General features: G+C 50.8%; 1 protein-coding gene across 1 annotated transcript; it reads left to right on the plus strand.

Annotated features, from left to right (window-relative positions):
• The first annotated feature begins 329 nt into the window (after positions 1 to 329).
• Positions 330 to 7,383, plus strand: LOC144952633 (E3 ubiquitin/ISG15 ligase TRIM25-like). The gene is made up of 6 exons (XM_078883114.1): positions 330 to 896; positions 2,452 to 2,547; positions 3,339 to 3,572; positions 4,710 to 4,732; positions 5,283 to 5,377; positions 6,833 to 7,383. Exons 1-6 carry the CDS (start codon positions 330 to 332, stop codon positions 7,381 to 7,383), a joined length of 1,566 nt encoding a protein of 521 aa, XP_078739240.1.
• The last annotated feature ends 5,360 nt before the right edge of the window (positions 7,384 to 12,743 follow it).

Below are 12,743 nucleotides of genomic sequence, written 5' to 3' on the forward strand. Positions count from 1 at the left end.
GTGAGATGAGGTGAGTTGAATTGTGATGAGGTGAGTGAGGATGAGTATTTGAGACGAGGTAATCCGAGTCTTCTTTTTTAAGCCACCCCTGGAATGGAGACGTCTGTACTCGCTCACACGTCAACACATTCCAGGGCATATCTCGAGATATGCAAATCAAACTGAAGGACTTCCTACTTCCTTGTCACCTATTTACGTGGCTTGTTCCTCGTTTAGCGTCTCAGACGCAGCCAGCGACTGCCTGAGAAACAGACAGCGACTGCCTGAGCTACAGCCAGCGACGACCTGTGCTACAGTCAGTGTCCGTCTCTGAGTGAAGCCACAGGGCCATGGCGAGTGCGGCTCCCAGTGGCAGCGAGGCTCCAGGGGAGTTGACCTGCCCCATCTGCCTGGACGCCTTCCGCTGCCCCTGCACGCTCAGCTGCGGTCACTCGTTCTGCCTCAAGTGCGTGGAGGACGCCTGGAATGCGGCCGAGTTCTTCTCCTGCCCGCAGTGCCGAGTGACTTTCCCTCGGAGGCCCAAGCTGAACAAGAGCGTGACGCTCACCAACCTCATCGAGCAGCTGCGAGTGGCTGAGCCCGTGGCTGCCGATGCTGCTGCTTCTGCTGTTTGCTGCGATCATTGCAGGAAGCCCGCAGTGAAGACTTGCCACAAGTGTGAGATGTCGTTCTGTGTGACCCACGTTGTGCCCCACCGGCAGTTGGCAAAGTTTAGTGACCACGTCCTGGTGTCGCCCGGTGTGAACCTGGAGAATCGACGGTGCGTGGAGCACGGAGCCGAGTACCGCGTCTATTGCATTAACAACGGACACCTCGTCTGCAGGGACTGCACCGTCACTGTGGATCATCGAGGGCACAAGCTCATCACTCTGAAGGTGGAGCACGACAAACGAAAGGTGAGGAAGAGGTTCTCACGGTCACCGAGCAGTACCCACGATACCGCAGCATCAACTGATGAACTCTGTCCTTGGCTCTCAACAGCAACATCTACATATAACGAAACCACAGCGAGTGGCTCAGACTCATTTTAAAGTGGATTTCATATTTTACATGCCCGTCAATTTATTTTTCAAACGACTGTTTGAAGGGTAGATTCATAGTACAGTCGACCCTTCTGCATCACGACTTTCCCCATCGCGGTTTCGATATATCGCGGGATCAGCAGGAGAAATTAAATGATAATTTTTTGGGAGATTTTGGGAGTTTTGCGAAAGCAGCAGATGACACGCAAAACGTTTAGTAACTCAAATGCACAAATGATATGTACAGTACTGTATAATATTCATGTATTTTATATTTTAACTAGCTTGTTTGCCCATCCAAGGACGGGTTTATTTTGCAGTAAATCTGAAATATTCAATAGAAAAATTGTTCAGCTCATGATTATTAATAAGGGGGGGGTTTGCCCCATATGGAATGACGTAACACGCTAATGGTTATTGGGGAGGGGTGCGGCATGTGGAGTGACGTCACCCTCTCATGGTTATTAATGAGGGGAGGGGTGCGGCATGTGGAGTGACGTCACCTGTTCATGATCATTAATGAGGTGGGGGGAGTCCATGTAGAGGACCCCACCTGTTCATGAATATTAAAGCGGGGGGTTGGCCTCATTTGGAGTGACGCCACGCGCGGGACACACAGACCATAAATATACACGATTTTTTGTGTATATTTTTTGGGTTAAATTCAGGCGCACACTGGAACTTTGGAGACAACACTATTTATTAGGTAACATAACAATGAACACTTAACATAACGACTTAAGGTGGTAGCCACCTTTCCTAACTTAACCAACCCACGGGGATACTACATCATTGGACCAGGACAGCCCAACACGCTGCCTGGTCCACTAGCGGAGACCGGAGAGCTTCATCCCAGAGATGACCCAGCAGCAGAGCAGAACAGCCCAGAACATCCCAGCTCTCCATCCACACCCCGCTTATAACCACTCCGGCATGGCTGGCTCTGCCCCAGGCCACGCCCCCCCCCTGGGGCCCCTGGCCCGCTTTTATCCGGTCACGTGTCCTGTTGGGTTCACGCAGAGTGTCACGGCCCGACACGACCCCCGTGACAACTGCCGACAGCCCCCATACCGAGCCAATACAGTAGTGTCGTTCTACTACTCTACACAGGCATCAGGGTCCGGTTCGAACCCACGACCTCCTGTTTAGTAGGCAAGGCAGATAACATCTCACCACTATGGTGCCCTGTCCACCCACTACTCAGATAGCCCCGTCCACGACTCGGATAGGCCCGCCCACTGCTCAAGTAGCCCCACCCACTACATTGGTAGCCCTGCGCACGTTTGAGCTCTTCGAAAAATCAGTTACCTTCTGCGCTTGCTCCCCCGAGGCTCCTGCCCCCGTCACTGTGCAGGGGTTCGCGTGGAACGGGGTTGAGAGGGGACGCTCGGAGAGTGAGTGGAGTCTCCCCTGGTGACGTCTCTCACAGAAACAAGTGGGAGATGAGACGCGGGCGGTGGAGGAGAAAAGGAAGGAGGCGGAGGAGTCCGTGAGGCGGATGGAGGCCGATCGTAGGGATGTGCAGGTACCGCGTCTGGGCCGGACTCTGTGACCCCGTGACTCCACTCTGAGTAAGGTTTGTGATGGAGGACAACTCCATTCATTCACGTGGACTTCCATTGTCTCCAAACACATTGTGGGACGAAACCCACAACGGTCAGGACGAGTAAAGAGGTGGTTCTCATCTCCACTGAGAAACTAAATCAGTGGTGGAAATTCCACATTCCCATATCTCCATACAACTTAACACTTCAACGAATGTTAACTGTATTGGTCAGATAAGGTGTATCACACACAGACTGTTGTACACCATCTTACTGAAACCAATCAGGCTTTAGGGTGGCCAGGTGGCAGTAAAGCAAGTTGTTTCATGATCCCCTCTCTTCATCCATACACATGTGGCATTCTCTCACATTCAAAACATTCATTTAAAGAGGAATTGGCCTAACTTCCCATATCATGAAGTGTCTACTTGTTGAAGGCAAATTACAGATTTCCCGTCGCTTCATGTGAAGGTAAACAAAACATTGTCCTGATAGCCTTGCGCAACGGGAATGGCACAAACGCTAAATGTACTCATGATGGTATTTGATGATTTCATTGCCTCACAGCCCCTACCAGCTATGGCGAATCGTGTTGTAGTGAAAATGCACAGTGGCGTTATCAGAGGCAGAGGAAGAAGGAGGCCTCAGTGCTGCAGACTCATATCACTGTCTAGACACCTTAGAGTTGCACTCGAGTCACACCGACCTGAATGTCATTTCACAAAGGACCAGACATTTAATGAACAGAGGTGACATTTATTTATCTTTGCAGGGATCCATGACAGATAAAAAGGCCTCAATCTCGGTCAGATTCACCCGCGCGAGAGCAGCGTTGGATGCGGAGGAGAAGGCGGCTTTAGAGCTCGCGGAGCAGAAAGTGCGCGAGCTGCTGTCCCAGATCGAGAAGAAGATCGCTCACTACCAGCGCGAGATCAGCGAGCTCCAGGCAGCAGCCACTCGCCTGCAGGCCCTAGCACAGAAGAGGGACTCGCTCGCATTCCTGCAGGTGAGCAATGAGTCTACAGTGTCGCTATTGGCACAGAGCCCTCTCACCAGGAGCAGCAGAGGGAGGCTCCTGAATGAGAGTTCACATCCACTGGGCTTGAGAACACAGCTCCACTCATGGACTCGCATAGCAGTTCCAGTGGCTACCATTTGGAAGGCCAGCTCATATTTTCTCAGTTAAATTAATTCTCTCTCCCGTCCTTTAACAGATTCCCATTAAGTTTGTTTCATTGGCAATTTAAACTAACTGTTAATGGAATTTAACTTTTTAAATCAACCATAGAACAACAATGTACATGGTATTCATGATCATCATCAGCCATAATCTATCTACTTATTGATGAAGGCCTCCCCAAAACATTGCCACATCTCATGATGCCGCGATGCAACAATCCACCAGCTCCTGCTCACGACCAGATGTCATCTCTGTTTTTTACTTTGTGTACCTCCACGTGGATGCGCTACCTTAATTGTTCATATCTGGGATGCTAAAATAAATACGGTCTCATATACTTATTAATGATATCATTGTGTATTGAACATCACTTCTACAAGATCTGCACCATGTGCATTGATAACTCCAGAAACGTCTAGTTCTACGTTACTCTCAACACAGATCAATATCAAGCGGTCTCACTCTGACATATTTGCCCTGCAAATTAATATTAGTCCTCATGGGGGTGGCGAGATGTTAACTACCTAGCCTGGGATACTGAAGGTCCGGGATTTGATCCCAACCCTGACGTCCTTATATATTTGGAGTTTACATTTCTCCCTCCAGGGTCGCATGGATTTTTCTTCGGGTCCTCCAGTTTTTCCCTCCACATATGGAAACATGCGTTTAGAGTATTGGGCTGCTATACATTTCCACGAGATGAACCACTTAATTGAGCTATCATTTGTGGCCAGGTCGCTTTTGAAAAAGAGCTCTATCGCTCAGTGGGCCTTACGTGGAAAAATCTAAATAGTAGTTTATAGTTGACTATCAACCGGTCTCACTCTGAAATATTGGTGATCATAGGGTCATGAGCCAAGACTTTGGGGTTTATTTTCCACCCACGGTGTTGCAGTGGGAACTCCACTGATCACAAGGGATTGGAGGTAGAGTCACAGTAACGCATCTCTCTCTCTTCCATAGCGGCACCTGGAGGAGACGTGCAGGTAAAAGATGACTTTCACTCACGACTCGACACACGACAACATGGGACTGAGTGTGGGGTGCGGGCAGTGAGACACTGGTTGTGTGGGGATGCTGTGTGATGATGCTGTGTGATGGTGTTGTATGTGATGATGCTATGTGTGGTAATAGTAATGCTGTGTGGTGATGCTGTGTGGTGATGATACTGTGTGCTGTGTGGTTATGCTGTGTGTGGGGATGCTGTGTGTGGTCATGGTGTGTGTGATGGTGGTTTGTGTGGTTATGGTGTGTGATGACGGTGTCTATGATGATGCTGTGTGTGGTGATGTTGTGTGATGGTACTGTGTGTGGTGGTGCGTGTGGTGAAGCTGTGTGATAATGCTCTGTGTGGTGATGCTGTCTGATGGTGCTGTGTGTGATGATGCTATATGTGATGAGTCTCGATATGATGGAGCTGTGATGATCCCACGTGTGATGATGCTGTGATGCGTGTATATGTGATGGAGTTGTGATGATCATGTGAGTGACGATGCTCTATGTGAGACAGTAGCCATGTCTGTTCTGCTTTCACAGGACAGAGAGGGCTACAGAATATCTACCCTCATGTCCTAGCCAAGAGGACATTGCCTCGCTTAAAGACATCGAGGGAACTGTGGCCAAACTCCTGTGTGAGTTATTCAGTGTGAAAGATGGGTGATGGGGCCATCTTCACAATAAATGATCACCGTGTGTGTGTGCACGAGGTCGACTCAGCCTCAAATGCTTACTTAGTTTTGTGTGTAAACATCACCACTAGGGAGACAAAGTTGGCCAGGCCTAGTGCTGGCCACCAAGCCCCTCATTTGCTGTGCCAGCTTTCAAAGGTGCTGATTTGCCCCGACAGTCTGTTAAGGCAACACGGGGAATATTTATCTTTGTTTACATTCTGGAACCTGATCCTGTATTTAAACAATATCGCCACTCGGGAGAAATAGGTGGTCGGGCGTGATGCTGGCCACCCACCTCCTCGTGTGCCCTGCCAGCCTTCATAGATGCTCGCTAACAGCACTTGCCCCAATGGTCTGTTAAGGCTACATAGGGGATCTTAGTCTTTGTTCACATCCCAATTCAGGACCCTACTGAACAGAGCCATGAGACTTAGTATGGCGTTCTTGGGTAAATAATCAGCATTACAAGTCAGGGGTAATTGTGATGTTGAGATGGAGTGTGTGCCTGTGAATGTGTCTGTGCATTTGTGCGTGGGGGGAGTGGTGGCAGAGTGGTTAGCACACTGCACTACGAACCCAGTTATCTAGCTTTGATTAGCAGCCATGGCTAACATCAGTGGCAGGTGATTACTGATCCAGTCTTGGGCCTCTGCTAGGCAGTTTCAACCTCAAATGAGTTCCTGATGCTGGTAATGGTCATAATGATGGTGATCGTGATGAGGATGGTGGTAATGATAGTGGTGCATCGGTCAGTCATCTCAGTCGTCCCATGACACATGGGTCTGCCCCATGACCTCCTGCCAATGGGTGTTCTACACTTCACGTGGCCTCAACGTGCACGTAGCCTGGCACAAACGCCGTGGTGACGTCACCGCCATTTAGTGGCGAATGGCGGTTGTTGTTGGTAATTATGCTGTTAGTGATAGTGAGTGATGGGAATAGTGATGACATTGGTGATAATATAGGTGGTGATGGTTGTGATGGTTTTGCTGATGGCGCTGATGGTAGTAGGGATGATGATGTTGGTGATGGTGATAATGGTAGTGATGGTGGTGATGATGGTTTTAATGGTCGTTATGATGGTTATAATGATGCTGGTCGCGTTGGTGATGGTGATGAAGATGTTAGAGATGGTGGTGATGGGGATAGTGGTGATTGTCAAGGCGATGGTAGTGATGGTGGTGGTGATTATTTGTGACGATGGTTGTGATGTTGTTGATGGCAATATTGATGTTGTTGATGTTCACAGTATTGATGATGGTAGTGATGGTGATGTATATGTTGTTGTCATCGATATTGATGGCGAGGATGCTTGGTGATGGTGATGTTTGTGATGTTGGTGATATTGATGGTGGTGATGGTGGATAATGGTGATGATGGTGTTCTGTAGTGATGTTGTCATCGCTGTTGTTACAGACGGATGCTCACCGACTCTGGACACAAACTCAGCTCATAACCAACTTCAGATCTCCTCGGATCTCAGGACGATGACAGCGGTCTTTGCCTCCCAGGGTCGCCACAATTACCCACGACAGTTTATTGGCTGGTTACAAGCCCTATGCCGTGAGAGCTTCTCGTCGGGCCACCACTACTGGGAGGTGGACGTGGGGGACGCGCGGTGGTGGCGGGTTGGAGTCGCGTACGGGACGATCCCACGGAAAGGGGATCTTGCTGGACAGCTGCTGGGAGGGAGCGATGCGTCCTGGTGTTTAGAGAAACGTGATGACAACTTCTCAGTGATTCATGGTGGAGTGGAGACTGCACTGTCAGTGAGGGGGGCCCTATCCCCCCGCAGAATCGGGCTTCACCTGCACTGGCAGGGGGGGCTCCTGGCGTTTTACCGCGCCGACTCCATGGAGGTGATCCACGAGGTTCGGCAGAGATTCTCGCAGCCTCTCTACCCTGGGATGTGGGCGTGGCGTTTTAATGAACCATTAAAGATCGTGGATCTGAGTCGTGCATCCTGAGGATGAAGAGAGATAGAAACCCAATAAATGGTGGAGAGGGGGATGGTGAGGAGAGGGTGAAGTGAGGGTGAGGGGAATGTGGAATGGAGGGTGAGGTAAGGTTGAAGTTCATTTATTTAGTATAGCCCTGTGAGCCATTTGGCTCTTGAATCGGGTGCAACCGCAACAAACAAAAAAGAAAAAAATGAACAAAAACATCTTAAAGTGACTATATGTGACTGAGTGCAAACAGAAATCTGAGAAAAGACAGCAAAATATTGCAGAAAAAAATCACCGTACACCAACGCTGTGTGTAAAAATCCCAGTGGGATGCAAGTCAAACAACCAACAACAACCACAAGACAACTTAGATTAAGGCCGTCAGTCTAACTCTGTACTACAACAAACAAACGTGGCTAACCCAATATACTTTTCGAAATCACCAAAATAAAGCCATGAAAGCAATGAAACAGTGATCATAGGAACTGACGGAATTTTCACAATAAATGACATAAACAACATGTAACCCAATAAACGGTGGAGAAGCGGGATGGTGAGGAGAGGGCGAAGTGAGGGGAAGGTGGAACGGAGGGTGAGATTAGGTGAGGGTGAGGTGAGGGTGAGGTGAAAATTGAGGGAAGGGAGAGGTGAGCATGGAGGGGTAGGGTGAGGGGGGAGGGTGAGGTTCAGGTTGTCGTGCATGAGCAATGTCGCCGGTGCAGAACAAATCGCAGGTTCGTGTGTCCGCTCCTGCAGTGAGCGCTCACGTCACCACGCCTCCTCATCCCTGCGATTCACCATCAGCACCATCGTCACCATCACCAACATCATCATCACCCCATCATCATCACTATCAACAACAACAACCGCCATTCGCCACTAAGTGGTGGTGACATCAGCACGACGCTTGTGCCAGGCCGTGTGCACCTTGAGGCCACGTCAAGTGTCGAACGCTCGCTGGCAGGTCACGGCGCAGACCCAGATGCCACGGGTCGACTGACTGAGACGACTGGCTGATGCACTGTTGTATCTATGCCCCTTTTTCCAAAAATTTATATTAAGAATAATTAGGCCAAAAAAAATATATTTTTTAATTAAATAATAAAAACAACCCGATAACCCTCGCAGGCCACACCAGGCATTAAAAAAAAAACGTGGAAGGCCATTAAACGGCAAGACTTCGGAGCAAAGAGAGGTCAGAGACTATCCAGCGATATCCAGATGGACGAAAGGTCGATGGCCTAACCTTCCCAAGACGTCTGGAGATGCACGGATAACGTGCACAGCAGAGAAAAACAACTGTTGCAACTCGCGTTTTCTTTAACGTTTTCCTTAACGAAAAGTAGAAACTTAACAAAAAGAATCAACCAACCCTATAAGACTGCAGCCTACAATAGGGGCTTTTTATTAGTAATTCCCTTATTTTACTCGTATTCACCGCATATATATTATTTTGTATTGTATGTTTCTATCTACATGACCTTACCAAAAACTAAAGAATACGAACTCCAGCAGTCAAGAAAGCTTAAGTGGAAACTTAGTTACACTTAACCTCAGGACATTAAAATATAACTCGAGTAAAACAGTGCAATCCCTGTATACAGATATACAACAAACGTCAGGACCTCCCCGCCACCTTTGTTTTCCAACGGTTTGGTACAAACACGCGTGCTATGAAATACGCATGACGGGGTCTGGCCTCGGGATGACCTACTCAGAGGGATTGGGGGGTCAGGGCGGTCGCGAGGCGGGGTCGGGAGGGTGTATGTTTTTTTTGGTTTTGTTGTTTCTCTCGCAAGAGATGCGCAAGGAGGGGTCAAAGGGTCGCGAAGGGGGGGTCTGTGCCTGACACTCCTAGCGTCTATTTTTTTTCTCACGTTTGTGGGTTTTAAGCACAACGCACAAACGCGCAGAAGTCTGTGTGCAGTCTGGTTCGAGTCGCGCTCAGTCTCGTGACTCGGCTTGCGATGCAGCGTTGCGAGGGAGGCTGAGTTGGGGCGCATTGTGCCTCGAGGAGAGATGGGAAGAGGAGGGGTCGTTAGAGTCGCAGAAGTCTGAGTTCAGCCTGGGTCGAGGCTGGGTTTCAGCCGTGCTCCGGCTGGCGGTGCCGTCGTGAGGGAGCAAACACCGATACCGATGGCCGGTGTCGCTTCTCGCAGAACGAAGTGGCGAGGTGTGGTTAAGTGCGAGTGAAGCTTGCGAAATTCCAGCTATCATTCTCGTGAGAGGACCTGAACCAGCGAAGCCCTGAAGTGAGGGCGGGAGAGGCATCAGCGAGTGCCCGTACGAAGCTGTCAGCTGCACGCCAAAGGTGAAAGCAAGGAGAGAGAACGGAAGCTCGCTCATCACCACCAACGGAGGAGCGCCACCATCATCTCAGCATCTCAACACCATCACCACCAACACAGAAGACTCAAGAAAATCAGCAAGTATGACGCTGAATAGCGAGCGGTCGAGGTGTGAGTGAAACTGACGGAGATTTCAGTTATCATTCTCGAGCAATAGCGAAGACACTCAACGTCAACCCAACGTCAACCCAGCAACGAACGAGAGCATCGTTCATCGCCAGAGTGCTCCAAGCTGGTGAGCGCGCACAGCCGTGTCTTCCAGAGCCTGAGCCAACGCAGCCCTGAAGTAAGGGCGGGTGTTCATGTGAAGCTGGCAGTGATCAAGGAAAAAGCACGGAGAAAATGAGGAAGAGGAGAGCGCCATCGAATGCGTCGTGTGTTTAATACACACACATATCGATCAGCACCCGCTGAGAACAGAGAAGACGTCCAGCCGTGGCGGAGCTGCGCGCTATCCGACGACGGAATCATCGCGCGCCACGATGGCGAGCGTCGTGCCGACGCCACTCATCTAGCAGTGGAGGGAGAGAGCGCACGAGCAGCACCACGACGGCGAGCGTAGTGCCGACGTCACTCATCTAGCAGTGGAGGAACTGCGCACTATCCGACGACGGAATCATCGCGCGCCACGATGGCGAGCGTTGTGCCGACGCCACTCATCTAGCAGTGGAGAGAGAGAGCGCACGAGCACAGACACGCCCGAGCAGGACGGGCTCGCTGCGGCCACGCCCAAGCAAGAGGGAACCTCTCTGGCTGCTGGTTGTATCCCCTCCCCCACCCCCCGCAAGCTAACGACACAACTCCCGGCTCTAAAAAAATAATAATTAATTTTACAAGGGGACAACGCACACACAACACGCACACGTATAAGACTTTCAAAAAGTTATCTTTGTGTTTCAAAAAGGGTTGCCATTTCAAGGTGGTGCGTTCAATATCAACTGATCGTGCAAAGCAGTTGCTGCCGGCGAGTTACATGAATAAGAAATGTTTTAGTCATTCATTTTCGTTAATTGTGTAATAAATGGACTCGACCACAGTATCTGGTCTGGTGTCCTTTATTCGGGTTCGTTTCTGTTTCCCACACGGCTGTCCTTTATCTGGCTCCTTCCACACGGTGCCGACTTCGCTGTCGCTCCCGTCACCGCCAACAGCCCCGCTGTTGGTCTCCGTCGCTCCCGTAGCTCCTTAGCAGCCTTGCTGTTGTTCCCCCACACGCAGCCCCTCCGGCTGCTGTCGCTCCCGTAGCCCTCTTGCTCTGCAGCCCCCGGCTGCTGTAGCCCCTAGCAGCCTCGCTGCTGTCTCCCACACGCAGCCCCTCCGGCTGCTGTCGCTCCCGTAGCCCTCTTGCTCTGCAGCCCCCGGCTGCTGTAGCCCCTAGCAGCCTCGCTGCTGTCTCTCACACGCAGCCTCTCTGGCTGCTGTCGCTGCTCCCAGCTTTCGCCCTCCCTGGCCTCACCCTCGTCCAGTCTCCAACCAACTCTCTTCCATCCCGCTGGCTGGCGCTGTCACCGAGCCCCTCAGCCACCAGGCTGAGGGCACGGCGACCACCCAACGCGGTCTCCACTCTTCCCTCGCCCGACTGCCCCGATCTCTTCCTGTCTCACCGCTATACCATCTCCCTCTCACGTGACCCTGACTCCTCCCCACATGACGTCACATCCGCCAAGCCCTTTACGCCCGCATTACACCACCCTCCCCCGTAGAGAAAATTCCAGCCGTCCTCGGCTGAAACAGAACCAAATAATGCGGGCGAAGGCATCACAACCAGGAGTCCCCCAGACACAATAGACCTTATAACAACAACAACAAGTAACAAAAGGGGAAGGATCAGGAACCGGAACAGAACAACAAGAATAATAATAGCACAAAGCACAACACAACGGCCACCAACACGCAAAAATGGCACACGCGCACAACCCAGAAATGTGGTGTCTCAAAGCGTGTCCATGTTGTTGTTCCATCCGCTCGGCTCAAGTCCAACATCAAAGAGCAAGTGGTAGAGCAGAATGACGAACGGCGCTCAATTGCTCCTTCAAGTCCTCATCCAGCTAGCACACCAGGTAACACCCAGTGCGACGGGAGCTAAAGAATCTGTGACGAGAAGGAGAATCCAATCCCCTGAGGCACAGCACAACAACGCACATCCGCATGTCGTACATGACAGCCACCCGGCCTCAGGGTAGTGGAGATGATGTAAATCCGGCCCGCTTAAAAAAAAAAAACCCCCAATAATTACCCAAATTAACCGCGATCGATGCCCCAGTATTTACATTTTAACAACAATATTATTTACACGTGACAACAACAACAAAAAAAAATTCTGCTCTTACCCACCAGCAGTCCTCCCTTGAGGACCAGCACAGACCTCAGACGTACACAGCATGTACCCACAGTCACTCTCAACAAACCAACAAAACCCATAATCGCACACCCTCGCGTGGAGAGAGCCCCGCTCCCCAGCGGTAACGTTTAACTCGCCGTAACCCTCACCGTGGTCGTCAACCCACAGCAACATCCATTTACCATACTCTCAGCTAGTGCCATTTCGGGGATGAGCAGCACTCGGCCATGCTCCTCCCTTACTATCCCATCAGCGATGGACACACACCAGCCTCTTATAGTCTGACGCTTTATAGCCAAGGGAAGATCAATCCTTCGGCAAGGCCAGATATCAACGACCCCCCCCCACGGGGTAATGTTCTCTTATAGAGACAATAACGCCCTAACCCAAATCCCGTGAGCCCCCGGCATACCAGGTTCAGTCTGCCACCGCACAACTGAACCATGACTCCCCGAGCCATATGAGCACACGGCCCATTAGTTTAAGACATACCACGGAGGTTTCGCCTCCGGGCTGTCAGGTCAGCCATCAGCCATAGGCCGACGTGACCACCACTCGTGCATCACCCAATCAACAATGGCAGGCATAACAGATGGAATATTTGCCCCACCGAGGTTTTTCCCGCGCGCTCAAAATGGCGGCCCCCTTCGCCCAGCGCGTTCGCGCAATATCTCGCGCGCACTCAAAATGGC

This window comes from Lampetra fluviatilis, chromosome 69, assembly GCF_964198595.1.
Source record: "Lampetra fluviatilis chromosome 69, kcLamFluv1.1, whole genome shotgun sequence".
Taxonomy (NCBI): Eukaryota; Metazoa; Chordata; class Hyperoartia; order Petromyzontiformes; family Petromyzontidae; genus Lampetra; species Lampetra fluviatilis.

Bases quoted from the DNA above. Each gene is read 5' to 3' on its own strand.
- LOC144952633 (XM_078883114.1), top strand. From the start codon at position 330: ATGGCGAGTGCGGCTCCCAGTGGCAGCGAGGCTCCAGGGGAGTTGACC. The intron at 2,548-3,338 runs GTACCGCGTCTG...TTATCTTTGCAG, and splicing joins CCGATCGTAGGGATGTGCAG to GGATCCATGACAGATAAAAA. The intron at 4,733-5,282 runs GTAAAAGATGAC...CTGCTTTCACAG, and splicing joins CACCTGGAGGAGACGTGCAG to GACAGAGAGGGCTACAGAAT.